Source organism: Bombina bombina, chromosome 10 (assembly GCF_027579735.1).
Source record: "Bombina bombina isolate aBomBom1 chromosome 10, aBomBom1.pri, whole genome shotgun sequence".
NCBI lineage: Eukaryota > Metazoa > Chordata > Amphibia > Anura > Bombinatoridae > Bombina > Bombina bombina.
Window position 1 is genome coordinate 4,172,081 of NC_069508.1, and position 20,128 is coordinate 4,192,208.

Consider the following 20,128-nt stretch of genomic DNA (forward strand, 5'->3'; position numbering starts at 1 on the left):
TCCTTTTGTAAGTCAGGATATGATTAGAGTGTTGTTTAACTAACCATTGTCTGATGGTTGTCCCATTGTATAATATTTGTTTCTATTGTTCATTTAGTGACTTCCCCCTTTTTGGAAATGTATAAAAGCTGTGTTTATGTGCAATAAAGAGAGTTCCTGTTTGACCCTCAAGCATTCAGTCTCTGGCTACCTGGGGGTAGCTATAACAACTTGCAGCAGCCGTTATTATAATAGCTGCCAGCATCCAGCGGAGATTCATCATTCAGTGTTTGGGAGGAGGAAGCCGACATTGGGCTCGTTTCCATTGAGCCGTTAAAAATGAAGCCGTAAGCTACCGAAGTTGCCGGCATCTACAAGTAATTTACGGCTCCATTTTTGTACCAGGTTTCCATTGAAATAGTTAGCACATTGCGTGCAGTCGCCCTTTTCGTTTAGGTGTAAGTTAGCGTTGTGTTAATGCTTCCACCCGATGCCGGAATTCTTGAAAATTAATAGGTTATAGTAACCTGACCTTACACTACACTTGATCACATATACGGCGCTGCATACAAGTGCGGAGCATATATTTTACCCGTCGCTCGCTGTTATAATAAAAGCAAACACCTAACGCATGTGCAATATCAACCTCTCAACCGCCATCCCTCCCACCGCAATAACTAATAAATGTACTAACCCCTAATCTGCCAATCCCCATATCGCAAAGCATCTATTAAAGTTATTAACCCCTAAACCACCATCCCCCCAAATCACAATTAATAAAATGTATTAACCTCTAAACCGCCATTCCCCCACAACGCAAAGTACCTTTTTACACTATTAACCCCTAATCCACATCCCCCCACAACGCAAAGTACCTATTTACACTATTAACCCCTAATCCACATCCCCCCACAACGCAAAGTACCTATTTACACTATTAACCCCTAATCCACATCCCCCCACAACACAAATTACCTATTTAAACTATTAACCCCTAATCTGCCATCCCCCACAATGCAAAGTATTAATCTAATCACTAAGCCCCCTAACCTAGCACCCGCTAAGTTAACCCCATTACATAAAATAAAAAAAGACTACTAAACTAATAAATTAATTAAACTACCAAAATTGAAAATCCTAATCTAAACTTTAAATAAAAAAATCCTAACATTACATGAAAAATAAAAACAACAATTTAATTTAAATACAAAAGCTAAAATTACATAAAATAAAAAAATCTAAAATCCCAAAAAATAAAAAAATCTAAGATTACATAAAAAAATAAATGAAGTTATCCAAAATAATAAATTTTAAACCTAATCTAATACCCCTATAAAAACAAAAAAGCCACCCCAAAATAAACCCTCCTAATCTAATACTAAACTACCAATAGCCTTTAAAAGGGCCTTTTGTAGGGCATTGCCCTAAAGCAATCAGCTCTTTTACCTAAAACAATTACAAAGTACCCCCTAACAGTACACCCCCCAAAATAAAAAAACCTGTCTAAAAAAACTAAGCTATTACCCCTAAAGGGGCATTTGTATGGGCATTGCCCTTAAAATGGCAATCAGCTCTTTTGCTGCCCATTAAAAAAATCCCTAATCTAAAAAAAAAAAAACACCCCAAAAAATAATAAAAAACCTAACACTAACCCCAAAAATTATTATAGATTAGGGGGTGTTTTTTTTTGGGGTGTCTTTTTTGTTTTTATAGGGCTATTAGATTAGGTTTAATTTGTATTATTTTGAATAATTTTGTTTTTGTAATCTTAGATTTTTTTTAATTTTTCATAATGTTAGATTATTTTTAATTTTCGTAAATTTAGTGTTTGTTTTTTTGTAATGTTAGGTTTTTTAATATTTTAATTTCGTTTTTTTATTTTTATTTTATTTTTTAAATAGTAATGTTAGGTTAATTTATAGTTTAATTTTAGGATTGTTTTTTTTTCACAGGTAAGTTTTTATTTATTTTAAGATAGTTATATTGTAACATAGTAGATAAGGTTGAAAAAAGACCGAAGTCCATCGAGTTCAACCTATACAAATCTAAAATACTTACAAAAAGCTCCAATTAAGCTTAAATAACCCCACTAAAAGGTGACCCATTTAATACTAGCAATCATATCCATGAATTTTGTTTATATACAGAAATGTATCCAGACTATTTTTAAATGTATCTAGGGTATTGGCATTCATTACCTCCTTTGGTAATGAGTTCCACAATTTTATTGCTCTTACAGTGAAAAAACGTTTCCGTTGCAGGAGATTAAATCTCCTTTTCTCCAACCTTAAATTGTGACCTCAGAAACAGACGCACTCACTGAGACAGAACAACAGCTAGAAAAACTTCCGTGCTTGTCTACAAGGCCAGTGCCACTCAGGGTGCAGTCTCTTTTTGCACATCATGCCTTTTCACAGAGAAAAAATATCCTGTAGTATATCAGTCTGATCCTGCCCAATGACAGTCCAGCGCCGAAATACCAGGCAAATCTTCTCTGAACAAGACAAACAACAAACCCCAGATGTACGTTTCGGCCTCTCTTGGGCCTCGTCAGTGAGGTGCAGTTTCATATCTCTAGGGCATGTGTGCAACGAGTCCATATCTAGTTTCCCCCTTTTACTCTTAGGGAGACCTAAGAGTAATTTACATAAAATCAAGAAAATAGAGTGACGCACTCACTGAGACAGAACAATAGCTAGAAAAACTTCCGTGCTTGTCCACAAGGCCAGTGCCACTCAGGGTGCAGTCTCTTTTTGCACATCATGCCTTTTCACAGAGAAAAAACATCCTGTAGTATATCAGTCTGATCCTGCCCAATGAGAGTTCAACCCCTCTGCCTCGCTCCACAAGACTCTACCCTAGTTTTGAAAGCTTCAAGTGCTCCCTAAAGACTCTACTGTTCCGGTATGCATACAACCTACACTAACCTTTCTTTATACCAGTTCCTCTCCTCCATTGCTATCCCTAAACCCCCTTAGCATGTAAGCCTAAAAGTACAGCTGTTTGTAGATCACCTTCTTAAGAGCTGACCACAACAGTGCGACTCTTGGCAGGGCTCTCCACCTGTTTGATCCCTATAAATGTTTTGTTGTACTCCACCTTTGTTTATAGCGCTGCGGAATCTGTTGGCGCTCTACAAATAACCAACAATAATAATAATAATAATAGCTACTCACAGGCTGACTGTACTGCTCTCATCTTCTCACGGCTATTCACAGGCTGACTGTACTGCTCTCATCTTCTCACAGCTACTCACAGGCTGACGGTACTGCTCTCATCTTCTCACGGCTCCTCACAGGCTGACTGTACTGCTCTCATCTTCTCACAGCTCCTCACAGGCTGTTTGTACTGCTCTAAGCTTCTCATAGCTCCTCACAGGCTGACTGTACTGCTCTCATCTTCTCATAGCTACTCACAGGCTGACTGTACTGCTCTCATCTTCTCATAGCTACTCACAGGCTGACTGTACTGCTCTCATCTTCTCATAGCTCCTCACAGGCTGACTGTACTGCTCTCATCTTCTCATAGCTCCTCACAGGCTGACTGTACTGCTCTCATCTTCTCATAGCTCCTCACAGGCTGACTGTACTGCTCTCATCTTCTCATAGCTCCTCACAGGCTGACTGTACTGCTCTCATCTTCTCATAGCTCCTCACAGGCTGACTGTACTGCTCTCATCTTCTCACAGCTCCTCACAGGCTGACTGTACTGCTCTCATCTTCTCATAGCTCCTCACAGGCTGTCTGTACTGCTCTAAGCTTCTCAGAGCTCCTCACAGACTGACTGTACTGCTCTCATATTCTCACAGCTCCTCACAGGCTGACTGTACTGCTCTCATCTTCTCAAAGCTCCTCACAGGCTGACTGTACTGCTCTCATCTTCTCATAGCTACTCACAGACTGACTGTACTGCGCTCAGCTTCTCACAGCTCCTCACAGGCTGACTGTACTGCTCTCATCTTCTCACAGCTCCTCACAGGCTGACTGTACTGCTCTCATCTTCTCACAGCTCCTCACAGGCTGACTGTACTGCTCTCATCTTCTCACGGCTACTCACAGGCTGACTGTACTGCTCTCAGCTTCTCACGGCTACTCACAGGCTGACTGTACTGCTCTCAGCTTCTCACAGCTCCTCACAGGCTGATTGTACTGTTCTCATCTTCTCAAAGCTCCTCACAGCTGACTGTACTGCTCTCATCTTCTCAAAGGCCGACTGCACTGCTCTCATCTTCTCACAGCTCCTCACAGGCCGACTGTACTGTTTTCATCTTCTCACAGGCCGACTGTACTGCTCTCATCTTCTCACAGCTCCTCACAGGCAGACTGTACTGCTCTCATCTTCTCACAGCTCCTCACAGGCCGACTGTACTGCTCTCATCTTCTCACAGCTCCTCACAGGCCGACTGTACTGTTCTCATCTTCTCACAGCTCCTCACAGGCTGACTGTACTGCTCTTATCTTCTCACAGCTCCTCACAGGCCGACTGTACTGCTCTCATCTTCTCACAGCTCCTCACAGGCTGACTGTACTGCTCTCATTTTCTCACAGCTCCTCACAGGCCGACTGTCATGCTCGCAACTTCTCACAGGCCGACTGTACTGCTCTCATCTTCTTACAGCTCCTCACAGGCCGACTGTACTGCTCTCATCTTCTCACAGCTCCTCACAGGCCGACTGTACTGCTCTCATCTTCACACAGCTCCTCAAAGGCCGACTGTACTGCTCTCATCTTCTCACAGCTCCTCACAGGCCGACTGTACTGCTCTCATCTTTTCACAGCTCCTCACAGGCTGACTGTACTGCTCTCATCGTCTCACAGCTCCTCACAGGCTTACTGTACTGCTCTCATCGTCTCACAGCTCCTCACAGGCTTACTGTACTGCTCGCATCTTCTCACAGCTCCTCACAGGCCGACTGTACTGCTCTCATCTTCTCACAGCTCCTCACAGGCCAACTGTACTGCTCTCATCTTCTCACAGCTCCTCACAGGCCGACTGTACTGCTCTCATCTTCTCACAGCTCCTCACAGGCTGACTGTACTGCTCTCATCTTCTCACAGGCTGACTGTTCTGTTCTCATCTTCTCACAGCTCCTCACAGGCTGACTGTACTGCTCTCATCTTCTCACAGCTCCTCACAGGCCGACTGTACTGCTCTCATCTTTTCACAGCTCCTCACAGGCTGACTGTACTGCTCTCATCGTCTCACAGCTCCTCACAGGCTTACTGTACTGCTCTCATCGTCTCACAGCTCCTCACAGGCTTACTGTACTGCTCGCATCTTCTCACAGCTCCTCACAGGCCGACTGTACTGCTCTCATCTTCTCACAGCTCCTCACAGGCCAACTGTACTGCTCTCATCTTCTCACAGCTCCTCACAGGCCGACTGTACTGCTCTCATCTTCTCACAGCTCCTCACAGGCTGACTGTACTGCTCTCATCTTCTCACAGGCTGACTTTTCTGTTCTCATCTTCTCACAGCTCCTCACAGGCTGACTGTACTGCTCTCATCTTCTCATAGCTCCTCACAGGCTGACTGTACTGCTCTCATCTTCTCACAGCTCCTCACAGGCTGACTGTACTGCTCTCATCTTCTCATAGCTCCTCACAGGCTGTCTGTACTGCTCTAAGCTTCTCAGAGCTCCTCACAGACTGACTGTACTGCTCTCATATTCTCACAGCTCCTCACAGGCTGACTGTACTGCTCTCATCTTCTCAAAGCTCCTCACAGGCTGACTGTACTGCTCTCATCTTCTCATAGCTACTCACAGACTGACTGTACTGCGCTCAGCTTCTCACAGCTCCTCACAGGCTGACTGTACTGCTCTCATCTTCTCACAGCTCCTCACAGGCTGACTGTACTGCTCTCATCTTCTCACAGCTCCTCACAGGCTGACTGTACTGGTCTCATCTTCTCACGGCTACTCACAGGCTGACTGTACTGCTCTCAGCTTCTCATGGCTACTCACAGGCTGACTGTACTGCTCTCAGCTTCTCACAGCTCCTCACAGGCTGATTGTACTGTTCTCATCTTCTCAAAGCTCCTCACAGCTGACTGTACTGCTCTCATCTTCTCAAAGGCCGACTGCACTGCTCTCATCTTCTCACAGCTCCTCACAGGCCGACTGTACTGTTTTCATCTTCTCACAGGCCGACTGTACTGCTCTCATCTTCTCACAGCTCCTCACAGGCAGACTGTACTGCTCTCATCTTCTCACAGCTCCTCACAGGCCGACTGTACTGCTCTCATCTTCTCACAGCTCCTCACAGGCCGACTGTACTGTTCTCATCTTCTCACAGCTCCTCACAGGCTGACTGTACTGCTCTTATCTTCTCACAGCTCCTCACAGGACGACAGTACTGCTCTCATCTTCTCACAGCTCCTCACAGGCTGACTGTACTGCTCTCATTTTCTCACAGCTCCTCACAGGCCGACTGTCATGCTCGCAACTTCTCACAGGCCGACTGTACTGCTCTCATCTTCTTACAGCTCCTCACAGGCCGACTGTACTGCTCTCATCTTCTCACAGCTCCTCACAGGCCGACTGTACTGCTCTCATCTTCACACAGCTCCTCAAAGGCCGACTGTACTGCTCTCATCTTCTCACAGCTCCTCACAGGCCGACTGTACTGCTCTCATCTTTTCACAGCTCCTCACAGGCTGACTGTACTGCTCTCATCGTCTCACAGCTCCTCACAGGCTTACTGTACTGCTCTCATCGTCTCACAGCTCCTCACAGGCTTACTGTACTGCTCGCATCTTCTCACAGCTCCTCACAGGCCGACTGTACTGCTCTCATCTTCTCACAGCTCCTCACAGGCCAACTGTACTGCTCTCATCTTCTCACAGCTCCTCACAGGCCGACTGTACTGCTCTCATCTTCTCACAGCTCCTCACAGGCTGACTGTACTGCTCTCATCTTCTCACAGGCTGACTGTTCTGTTCTCATCTTCTCACAGCTCCTCACAGGCTGACTGTACTGCTCTCATCTTCTCACAGCTCCTCTCAGGCTGACTGTACTGCTCTCATCTTCTCACAGCTCCTCACCGGCTGACTGTACTGCTCTCATCTTCTCACAGGCTGACTGTACTGCTCTCATCTTCTCACAGGCTGACTGTACTGCTCTCATCTTCTCACAGCTCCTCACAGGCTGACTGTACTGCTCTCATATTCTCACAGCTCCTCACAGGCTGACTGTGCTGCTCTCATCTTCTCACGGCTCCTCACAGGCTGACTGTACTGCTCTCATCTTCTCACAGCTCCTCACAGGCTGACTGTACTGCTCTCATCTTCTCACAGCTCCTCACAGGCTGACTGTACTGCTCTCATCTTCTCACAGCTCCTCACAGGCTGACTGTGCTGCTCTCATCTTCTCACAGCTCCTCACAGGCTGACTGTACTGCTCTCATCTTCTCACAGCTCCTCACAGGCTGACTGTACTGCTCTCATCTTCTCACAGCTCCTCACAGGCTGACTGTGCTGCTCTCATCTTCTCACGGCTCCTCACAGGCTGACTGTACTGCTCTCATCTTCTCACAGCTCCTCACAGGCTGAGTGTACTGCTCTCATATTCTCACAGCTCCTCACAGGCTGACTGTGCTGCTCTCATCTTCTCACGGCTCCTCACAGGCTGACTGTACTGCTCTCATCTTCTCACAGCTCCTCACAGGCTGACTGTACTGCTCTCATCTTCTCACAGCTCCTCACAGGCCAACTGTACTGCTCTCATCTTCTCACAGCTCCTCACAGGCCGACTGTACTGCTCGCATCTTCTCACAGCTCCTCACAGGCTGACTGTACTGCTCTCATCTTCTCACAGGCTGACTGTACTGCTCACATCTTCTCACAGCTCCTCTCAGGCTGACTGTACTGCTCTCATCTTCTCACAGCTCCTCACAGGCTGACTGTACTGCTCTCATCTTCTCACAGGCTGACTGTACTGCTCTCATCTTCTCACAGGCTGACTGTACTGCTCTCATCTTCTCACAGGCTGACTGTACTGCTCTCATCTTCTCACAGCTCCTCACAGGCTGACTGTACTGCTCTCATATTCTCACAGCTCCTCACAGGCTGACTGTGCTGCTCTCATCTTCTCACGGCTCCTCACAGGCTGACTGTACTGCTCTCATCTTCTCACAGCTCCTCACAGGCTGACTGTACTGCTCTCATCTTCTCACAGCTCCTCACAAGCTGACTACTGCTCTCATCTTCTCACGGCTCCTCACAGGCTGACTGTGCTGCTCTCATCTTCTCACGGATCCTCACAGGCTGACTGTACTGCTCTCATCTTCTCACAGCTCCTCACAGGCTGACTGTACTGCTCTAATCTTCTCACAGCTCCTCACAGGCTGACTGTACTGCTCTCATCTTCTCACAGCTCCTCACAGGTTGACTGTACTGCTCTCATCTTCTCACAGCTCCTCACAGGCTGACTGTACTGCTCTCATATTCTCACAGCTCCTCACAGGCTGACTGTGCTGCTCTCATCTTCTCATGTCTCCTCACAGGCTGACTGTACTGCTCTCATCTTCTCACAGCTCCTCACAGGCTGACTGTACTGCTCTCATCTTCTCACAGCTCCTCACAGGCTGACTGTACTGCTCTCATCTTCTCACGGCTCCTCACAGGCTGACTGTGCTGCTCTCCTCTTCTCACGGATCCTCACAGGCTGACTGTACTGCTCTCATCTTCTCACAGCTCCTCACAGGCTGACTGTACTGCTCTCATCTTCTCACAGCTCCTCACAGGCTGACTGTACTGCTCTCATCTTCTCACAGCTCCTCACAGGCTGACTGTACTGCTCTCATCTTCTCACGGCTCCTCACAGGCTGACTGTACTGCTCTCATCTTCTCACAGGCTGACTGTACTGCTCTCATCTTCTCACAGCTCCTCACAGGCTGACTGTACTGCTCTCATCTTCTCACAGGCTGACTGTACTGCTCTCATCTTCTCACAGCTCCTCACAGGCTGACTGTACTGATCTCATCTTCTCACAGCTCCTCACAGGCTGACTGTACTGCTCTCATCTTCTCACGGCTACTCACAGGCTAACTGTACTGTTCTCAGCTTCTCACAGCTCCTCACAGGCTGACTGTACTGCTCTCATCTTCTCACGGCTACTCACAGGCTGACTTTACTGCTCTCATCTTCTCACAGCTCCTCACAGGCTGACTGTACTGCTCTCATCTTCTCACAGCTCCTCACAGGCTGACTGTACTGCTCTCATCTTCTCACAGCTCCTCACAGGCTGACTGTACTGCTCTCATCTTCTCACAGCTCCTCACAGGCTGACTGTACTGCTCTCATCTTCTCACAGGCTGACTGTACTGCTCTCATCTTCTCACAGCTCCTCATAGGCTGACTGTACTGCTCTCATCTTCTCATAGCTCCTCACAGGCTGACTGTACTGCTCTCATCTTCTCACAGCTCCTCATAGGCTGACTGTACTGCTCTCATCTTCTCACAGCTCCTCACAGGCTGACAGTCACTATCTGTCTTTCTCTCAACAGTGACACTCCAGAATACAACGTCTCAGTTGATTGAAGGGTTTTTGATTCAGGCTCGGTCCGGCAGCAGTACCACACCTCTAGGCTACTTTGAGATCAGTGGCTCTGATGTACAGACTCTGAAATGCACAACTGGTGCGGTAAGTTTGTATTTGTGTACCCTGCTTACAGCACACCATTGCTCCTTTCATTGTAATACTCTTTAGTACTCTGTTTGTAGTATTCTGTTGGTAGATCTCTGTAGTTTTTTTTAATAGTGAAATATCAGCGCACCATTAGTAAGAACCAAACATCAATAAATAAGTAATTCAATATATCTTTACTATGAAGTTTTTAAAAAAAAAAAAAAATAGAATAATTTACTAGATAGTATTAGTGAAGATGTAAAATCAATTGGCTGTGGGCAATTAAATTCTGCTAAATAACCATCAATAAGATAAAATAAACTCTAATATCTCTTAAAAGGACATGAAACCCAAAAATCTTCTTTCATGATTAAGGTAGAGAATACAATTTAAAACAACTTTCCAATTTACTTCTATTTAATTTGCTTCCTTCTCTTGTTATCCTTTGCTGAAATGTTTTTCTAGGCAAGCTCAGGAGCAGCAAAGAACCTAGGTTCTAGCTGCTGATTGGTGGCTGAATATAAATGCAGATTGTTATTGGCTCACCCATGTCTTCGGTTAGAAACCAGTAATGCATTGCTGTTACTTCAGCAAATAATACCAAGAGAATGAAACAGATTAGATAATATAAGTAAATTAGAAAGTTGTTTAAAATTGTAGTCTATCCCGAATCATGAAAGAAAAAATGTGGGTTTCATGTCCCTTTAATGTCTACTGCTCTTATACATTTACTTTAAATTAAAAATAAGTTTAGACATTGAACTCATGCATATGTAGGTATATAAGTGGCAGATGTTAAAACAAATTTCAATTAGCGGAATATGTATAAAGCAATACTTGATAAAAAAAAGTTCAGAAAAAGTTTCCCTTTTCATCAGTTGCAACTGAGTGTAATCCGGGTATCTTGGTCACGACAAAAAATAGCAGCTGAAAGGTATAAAGAACACACAGCGCCCACCGATTCAAGGTAGTTTAAAAACAATTTTAATACCAGCGCAATTAAGCATACATTGCACTTACAAGATAAAAGTTGTCAACAGGTATATCGTAAAGGTGACAAAATCCTCCGTGACTGACCGTAGCTGACCAGACTGGATACTTGTTCTATATGGAGTGTGGATTCCCAGTGTTCTTAACAAGGAGTCAGTTGCAGTCTTTTGCAGTATTCCTTAGAATTGCAACACTGTTTAGAATCCTTTGGTCTTTGTCCCAGATGCCGTTACACAAAAGAACAGTCCAATACAGGTCTGAATGTAGTTACATATACGTTGAACTGCTATTAACTTAACCCTACGCGTTTCGTTTGCACAAAGAGTAAACTTCTTCAGGGGTACCTTTTTAATGCTATATCTTTATTGTTTGACATATATCCTTTACCTAAAAGAATCGGCATTTAAAATACGGGCAACGGAAGTGACATATGGGGAGCCGGCTAGAGTAGCCACACATGTCACTTCTGGGTCCTAAAACTCATAATTTTTCATTGTAGAAACATCCTAATAAAAACATTTTGATACATAAAATAGCATGCCTTAATTTAACGTATATAAATTATACGTTACTATAGCATTGCTAATAAAATATAAATGAACCAAATATTAACCAAATAACCCTCTTAATGATGGAAGGAAATGGAGCGACATACTTTATATTTCTTATGTCATTTTTTATTAGTATGAGCTTGCTAGTAGGAATATATATTAGCACTCACTCTACAGACTATAGAATGCTACTTCCACAAATCTACTTTTCACCTCTCAGAAGGTGGACGTATAAATTATATCATCTCATCAATCATATCGTATCATCTAAGCGATATGGACTGACCAATCATCCACATATATGGACAGGATACCTTATTATGATGAAATGGCTGCTAAATCTAGGTCAATATTTAACCCAGCTGGATACAGACTTTTAAGTTCCGTAATCCAGAATGTCTCTCTCCTTCTAAGTTTGGTGAGCCGATTGATCCCATCTATTTTGAATGGGATCCAATCTATCACCTTAATTTTGAGACCCTCAGGATTACTGGCACGAAAATTTCTGAAATGGTCCACCACACTATGTTTAACTGTTCCTTTAGAAATATTATTAGTGTGTTCCCAAAATATTGTTTTTATTTTCCTCTTAGTTCTACCTAAGTAGATTTTTTTGCATGGACAAATAAGTTGATATACCATATGAGTGGACTCACGTGTACATCTGTGTTTCATGTTATAATTTTTATCCCCTACTGCATTAAAAAAGTGTTACATTGTATAACATAATCACACATATTACAGGATCTTTTTTTACATTGAAACATGCCAGGTTGTGGTGTTAACCAATTTGATGTAGGGGTTATTGTCTGAATACTTTTTAATTTAGAAGGGGCTAGAAAGTGTTTTAAATCCCTATTCTTCCTAAAAAATAGTTTTTGGTTTTTCACCTAATATTGGATTTAAAATTGGATCCTGTTTAAGGATTTTCCACTTTTTTGTGAGAATTTGACGTATCTGGTTGGATACTTCAGAGTAAGTTGTAATGAATAAGGGATCATCTTGTGAACTCATATTCTCTTGAGAAGGAGTAGATATTTTCTCAGATTTATGAATTAGTAGTTCTCTAGGAATTGCATCTGTTTTATTTGTGGCTTCTAATAGCCAGTTCTCCTTATAGCCCTTTTCTCTGAATTTGTTTGAAAGGATTTCTGCTTCCTTCTGGAAATCTGAATCCTTTGTGCAGTTCCTCTTAAGACGTTGGTATTGTCCTAGAGGTACATTTTTCCAAATGTCCACTATTTGCACTCAAGAAGTTGTATATTTTATGTATCAAAATGTTTTTATTAGGATGTTTCTACAATGAAAAATGATGAGTTTTAGGACCCAGGAGTGACATGTGCAGCTACTCTAGCCGGCTCCCGATATGTCACTTCCGTTGCCGGTATTTTAAATGCCGATTCCGTTAGGTAAGCATATATGTCAAACAATAAAGATATAGCATTAAAAAGGTACCCCTGAAGAAGTTTACGCTTTGTGCAAACGAAACGCGTAGGGTTAAGTTAATAGCAGTTCAACGTATATGTAACTGCATTCAGACCGGTATTGGACTGTTCTTTTGTGTAATAGCGTCTGGGACAAAGACCAAAGGATTCTAAACAATGTTGCAATTCTAAGGACTACTGCAAAAGACTGCAACTGACTCCTTGTTAAGAACGCTGGGAATCCACACTCCATATAGAACAAGTATCCAGTCTGGTCAGCCACGGTCAGTCACGGAGGATTTTGTCACCTTTACGATATACCTGTTGACAACTTTTATCTTGTAAGTGCAATGTATGCTTAATTGCGCTGGTATTAAAATTGTTGCTGGTATTTTAAATGCTGATTCCTTTAGGTAAAGGATATATGTCAAACGATAAAGATATAGCATTAAAAAGGTACCCCTGAAGAAGTTTGCTCTTTGTGCAAACGAAACGCGTAGGGTTAAGTTAATGTGCTCTGTCTGAAGCACAGTCTGTAGTGCTCTGTCTGCAGCACAGTCTGCAGTGCTCTGTCTGCAGCACAGTCTGTAGTGCTCTGTCTGCAGTGCTCTGTCTGCAGCACAGTCTGTAGTGCTCTGTCTGCAGTGCTCTGTCTGCAGTGCTCTGTCTGTAGCGCTCTGTCTGTAGCGCTCTGTCTGTAGCGCTCTGTCTGTTTGTACTCTCAAGTACTCTGTAGTACTTGTGCAACACATGACACTCTTACTGCAGAATTGTCTGAGGAGGGTCCCATATTCGACTGTGAGATGTTTAACCTCTAATCATAGATGTCAGTGAGGTAGATTCACTAAAAGCCTCTTGAGCCTCTAGACTAAACTCACTGATCTCTTCCTTCTTTAATGAATCAGCTGTAAAAGTGTCACCATTGCTGATCCTAGAAAGGATGTTAGAGCCCAGTGATAATCCTTTAGCCTCTTTGGTAAATGCATTTGTACAAGATTTGTGGGATACATATGTGGGGAGATTCTGCAAGTCCCCTGAAATAAACACATTTTTTTATGTTTTTTATTAGTTTGCAGCACAATAGTCAAGAGCTACCCAGCAGCACATGTAACAGCCCTGATATAACAGGAGTTTTATACCCCAAGACAGTGTTTCTCACCTGTTTGTACCAACTACCCCTAGAGGCATACATGATGCCACACAAAGACTATCGGCTAGATTACAAGTGAAGAGGTATTTAGTGCTCCCCCTCAAGTACCACTGACAGTAAACTTGTAATGTGTACGGGTTAGTTTGCATATTACTAGTTGAAAGTAAAATGTTCTCTCTAGAGCAAAACCTGATGCGCGATAACTTCGGATACTACGACCGCGTTAACGTCTTCATTGGAGCATATATATTGAAATAAAAATAAACTAACACTTATTGCTTGGCCGCTAACCTGACCGTATTCGACCATGTGCGCTAAACCCGAAGGTGATGCATATTTTTTGTTCGTTAAAGGTACATTTAGTGATTGGTAAAGTTAGGTATAGATGCATTTAGTGATGGGTACAGTTAACAACCAGTACAGTTAGTGACCGGTACAATTAGCAAAAGGGACAGTTAGTGACCAGTACAAATAGATGAAGATTTAGCCCTATGTCACACTTGCTGTGTCTTTTGTAACCAGTTGCCCTATAGTACTTCCTGGAAGGGAGTAAGTGACCCTGTTATATAAAACTCTGAGGGCTTCCACCTTCACATAACCTCACAGTCATCCACTAGAAATGCAAACAGTCTTTTGCTTAGTGGGTACAGTGCCCAATCCTCTGCCTCAGCTATCTGGATTGGTAGTTGGAAGTGAGTAAAGGTTTTAAGCTTGCACTTACCGACTTTCCTCAGTTGGTCGATTGAGGTTCAGTTAGAAGTCTAAGGCCTAGATTTAGAGTTTGGCGGTAGCCGTGAAAACCAGCGTTAGAGGCTCCTAACGCTGGTTTTAGGCTACCGCCGGTATTTGGAGTCAGTCAGGAAAGGGTCTAACGCTCACTTTTCAGCCGCGACTTTTCCATACCGCAGATCCCCTTACGTCAATTGCGTATCCTATCTTTTCAATGGGATCTTTCTAACTCCGGTATTTAGAGTCGTGTCTGAAGTGAGCGTTAGAAATCTAACGACAAAACTCCAGCCGCAGAAAAAAGTCAGTAGTTAAGAGCTTTCTGGGCTAACGCCGGTTCATAAAGCTCTTAACTACTGTGCTCTAAAGTACACTAACACCCATAAACTACCTATGTACCCCTAAACCGAGGTCCCCCCACATCGCCGCCACTCGATTACATTTTTTTAACCCCTAATCTGCCGACCGCCACCTACGTTATACTTATGTACCCCTAATCTGCTGCCCCTAACACCGCCGACCCCTATATTATATTTATTAACCCCTAACCTGCCCCCCACAACGTCGCCGCCAGCTACCTACAATAATTAACCCCTAATCTGCCGACCACCACCTACGTTATACTTATGTACCCCTAATCTGCTGCCCCTAACACCGCCGACCCCTATATTATATTTATTAACCCCTAATCTGCCCCCCTCAACGTCGCCTCCACCTGCCTACACTTATTAACCCCTAATCTGCCGAGCGGACCGCACCGCTACTATAATAAAGTTATTAACCCCTAATCCGCCTCACTCCCGCCTCAATAACCCTATAATAAATAGTATTAACCCCTAATCTGCCCTCCCTAACATCGCCGACACCTAACTTCAATTATTAACCCCTAATCTGCCGACCGAATCTCGCCGCTACTGTAATAAATGGATTAACCCCTAAAGCTAAGTCTAACCCTAACCCTAACACCCCCCTAAATTAAATATAATTTAAATCTAACGAAATAAATTAACTCTTATTAAATAAATTATTCCTATTTAAAGCTAAATACTTACCTGTAAAATAAACCCTAATATAGCTACAATATAAATTATAATTATATTGTAGCTATTTTAGGATTTATATTTATTTTACAGGTAACTTTGTATTTATTTTAACCAGGTACAATAGCTAGTAAATAGTTAAGAACTATTTAATAGCTAAAATAGTTAAAATAATTACAAATTTACCTGTAAAATAAATCCTAACCTAAGTTACAATTAAACCTAACACTACACTATCAATAAATGAATTAAATACAATATCTACAAATAAATACAATTAAATAAACTAACTAAAGTACAAAAAATAAAAAAGAACTAAGTTACAAAAAATAAAAAAATATTTACAAACATTAGAAAAATATTACAACAATTTTAAACTAATTACACCTACTCTAAGCCCCCTAATAAAATAACAAAGCCCCCCAAAATAAAAAAATGCCCTACCCTATTCTAAATTACAAAAGTTCAAAGCTCTTTTACCTTACCAGCCCTGAACAGGGCCCTTTGCGGGGCATGCCCCAAGAAATTCAGCTCTTTTGCCTGTAAAAAAACACATACAATACCCCCCCCAACATTACAACCCACCACCCACATACCCCTAATCTAACCCAAACCCCCCTTAAATAAACCTAACACTAAGCCCCTGAAGATCTTCCTACCTTATCTTCACCTCACCGGGTATCACCGATCCGTCCTGGCTCCAAAATCTTCATCCAAGCCCAAGCGGGGGCTAGACATCCATCATCCGACGGCTGAAGAAGTCCAGAAGAGGGTCCAAAGTCTTCATCCTATCCGGGAAGAAGAGTAGATCCGGACCAGCAACCATCTTCTTCCAAGCGGCATCTTCTATCTTCATCCGATGAGGACCGGCTCCATCGTGAAGACCTCCAGCGCGGACCCATCTTCTTCCGACGACGTCCAACTGAAGAATGACGGTTCCTTTAAGGGAAGTCATCCAAGATGGCGTCCCTCGAATTCCGATTGGCTGATAGGATTCTATCAGCCAATCGGAATTAAGGTAGGAAAATTCTGATTGGCTGATGGAATCAGCCAATCAGAATCAAGTTCAATCCGATTGGCTGATCCGATCAGCCAATCAGATTGAGCTCGCATTCTATTTGCTGATCGGAACAGCCAATAGAATGCAAGCTCAATCTGATTGGCTGATCGGATCAGCCAATCGGATTGAACTTGATTCTGATTAGCTGATTCCATCAGCCAATCAGAATTTTCCTACCTTAATTCCGATTGGCTGATAGAATCCTATCAGCCAATCGGAATTCGAGGGACGCCATCTTGGATGACGTCCCTTAAAGGAACCGTCATTCTTCAGTTGGACGTCGTCGGAAGAAGATGGGTCCGCGCTGGAGGTCTTCACGATGGAGCCGGTCCTCATCGGATGAAGATAGAAGATGCCGCTTGGAAGAAGATGGTTGCCGGTCTGGATCTACTCTTCTTCCCGGATAGGATGAAGACTTTGGACCCTCTTCTGGACTTCTTCAGCCGTCGGATGATGGATGTCTAGCCCCCGCTTGGGCTTGGATGAAGATTTTGGAGCCAGGACGGATCGGTGATACCCGGTGAGGTGAAGATAAGGTAGGAAGATCTTCAGGGGCTTAGTGTTAGGTTTATTTAAGGGGGGTTTGGGTTAGATTAGGGGTATGTGGGTGGTGGGTTGTAATGTTGGGGGGGGTATTGTATGTGTTTTTTTACAGGCAAAAGAGCTGAATTTCTTGGGGCATGCCCCGCAAAGGGCCCTGTTCAGGGCTGGTAAGGTAAAAGAGCTTTGAACTTTTGTAATTTAGAATAGGGTAGGGCATTTTTTTATTTTGGGGGGCTTTGTTATTTTATTAGGGGGCTTAGAGTAGGTGTAATTAGTTTAAAATTGTTGTAATATTTTTCTAATGTTTGTAAATATTTTTTATTTTTTGTAACTTAGTTCTTTTTTATTTTTTGTACTTTAGTTAGTTTATTTAATTGTATTTATTTGTAGATATTGTATTTAATTCATTTATTGATAGTGTAGTGTTAGGTTTAATTGTAGGTAATTGTAGGTATTTTATTTAATTTATTTATTGATAGTGTAGTGTTAGGTTTAATTGTAACTTAGGTTAGAATTTATTTTACAGGTAAATTTGTAATTATTTTAACTATTTTAGCTATTAAATAGTTCTTAACTATTTAGTAGCTATTGTACCTGGTTAAAATAAATACAAAGTTACCTGTAAAATAAATATAAATCCTAAAATAGCTATAATATAATTATAATTTATATTGTAGCTATATTAGGATTTATTTTACAGGTAAGTATTTAGCTTTAAATAGGAATAATTTATTTAATAACAGTTAATTAATTTCGTTAGATTTAAATTATATTTAACTTAGGGGGGGTGTTAGTGTTAGGGTTAGACTTAGCTTTAGGGGTTAATACATTTATTAGAATAGCGGTGAGCTCCAGTCGGCAGATTAGGGGTTAATGTTTGAAGTTAGGTGTCGGCGATGTTAGGGAGGGCAGATTAGGGGTTAATACTATTTATTATAGGGTTAGTGAGGCGGATTAGGGGTTAATAACTTTATTGTAATAGCGGTGCGGTCCGCTCGGCAGATTAGGGGTTAATAAGTGTAGGCAGGTGGAGGCGACGTTGTGGGGGGCAGATTAGGGGTTAATAAATATAATATAGGGGTCGGCGGTGTTAGGGGCAGCAGATTAGGGGTACATAGGGATAATGTAAGTAGCGGCGGTTTACGGAGCGGCAGATTAGGGGTTAATAAATATAATATAGGGGTCGGCGATGTTAGGGCAGCAGATTAGGGGTACATAGGGATAACGTAGGTTGCGGCGGTTTACGGAGCGGCAGATTAGGGGTTAAAAAAAATATGCAGGGGTCAGCGATAGCGGGGGCGTCAGATTAGGGGTTAATAAGTGTAAGGTTAGGGGTGTTTAAACTCGGGGTACATGTTAGAGTGTTAGGTGCAGACGTAGGAAGTGTTTCCCCATAGCAAACAATGGGGCTGCGTTAGGAGCTGAACGCTGCTTTTTTGCAGGTGTTAGGTTTTTTTTCAGCTCAAACAGCCCCATTGTTTTCTATGGGGGAATCGTGCACAAGCACGTTTTTGAAGCTGGCCGCGTCCGTAAGCAACTCTGGTATCGAGAGTTGCAGTGGCAGTAAATATGCCTGTACGCTCCCTTTTTGGAGCCTAATGCAGCCATTCTGTGAACTCTCAATACCAGAGGTATTTAAAAGGTGCGGCCAGAAAAAAGCCAGCGTTAGCTACGCGGGTCGTTACCGACAAAACTCTAAATCTAGGCCTAAGTGCAGAGGGAGTGATAGCTATGCCAACGAGAGGACAATGATCTACAGGTGCCCCTACTCATGGGAAGACATCATAAGACCTCCTAGAGTATGTATGTCTCTAGTGAAGGCAGCTTACCGATGATCATCTGGGAACAACAGCTGAGCTCTTTGGTCTGAGAATTTGCTTAGAGAACTCATTTGCTGTTACTTTGGGTCTAAAGCTTAGACTTAGTTTATGAAGTTTGTGCTCATTATGTCCCTATATCAATAAATGTGATCATGTGGGTCTTCTCTTTGGTGCCACGTCCTATTTAAGAGCTTTGGTCACACATGTTTGGTAGATTAAACGATGATGGGCAGGTGGTCAGTTTGGGTTATGCGCACTTATCTGTTATTATCTGGTCATGCTGTTTTTTATGATGTCCCCACAGAGCGCTGTCAGTCACACATCTGGAGCACAGAAGTCCAGCGTAAAGGTCACCTGGGTGGCTCCAAACTCAAATATCTCTGACATCCAGCTCAGGTAAGAGGGGAGCAAGGACATCATTAGACCCAGTTCTGGGCTAGATTACAAGTGGTGCTTTATTTAGAGCTCCCACATTAACTTCGCTAGTAATCTTTTTGTGCACTGCGGGTAGCGCACATATTACACGTTGAAAGTAAAAAAAGAAAAATAATTTTCTCCATAAACTAAAATGGAGTGCGCAAACTGGTATAAAAAAAACAAACATCTACACCCTTGCGCTAACCTGATCATGTTTAAACTAAAAGAGCTAAATCCAACATGAATTGTGCATATTTTTTACATTCCAATTTTCTTCGCAAAGAAGAATATGTTCTATTTATTGTTAAATATATATACACACAGATTTAAACTGGAATATCTATGAAAAATACTTGAACATATTCACTTATGTGAAGAACTTTTGAATGTGAAATATTTACAGTACATACATAGCATTATTCAATAAAAATGTTTTTTATGTTTTCAGGTATTTGACTTTAAAGGGCTCTAATGTATATGAATCTATATATGTGTGTGTTTATATGTATGTAAATACATGTTAGTGATGTCGCAAACCTAAAATTTTGGGTTCGCGAACGGCGAACGCGAACTTCCACAAAAGGTCGCGAAAGAGCGAACCGGGTGAACCGCCATAGACTTCAATAGGCAGGCGAATTTTAAAACCCACAGGGACTCTTTCTGGCCACAATAGTGATGAAAAAGTTGTTTCAAGGGAACTAACACCTGGACTGTGGCATGCCGGAGGGGGATCCATGGCAAAACTCCCATGGAAAATTACATAGTTGATGCAGAGTCTGGTTTTAATCCATAAAGGGCA

The 20,128-nt window shown here is 42.7% G+C and overlaps 1 protein-coding gene across 1 annotated transcript in view; it reads left to right on the top strand.

Annotated features, from left to right (window-relative positions):
- LOC128641153 (putative ferric-chelate reductase 1) overlaps positions 1-20,128 on the top strand; it is an 89,339-nt gene that overhangs the window by 40,070 nt on the left and 29,141 nt on the right. The window contains exons 4-5 of the mRNA XM_053693721.1: positions 9,487-9,623; positions 19,217-19,308. Of these exons, the coding sequence (XP_053549696.1) occupies positions 9,487-9,623; positions 19,217-19,308 (229 nt within the window). The remainder of the gene's footprint in view (positions 1-9,486; positions 9,624-19,216; positions 19,309-20,128) is intronic.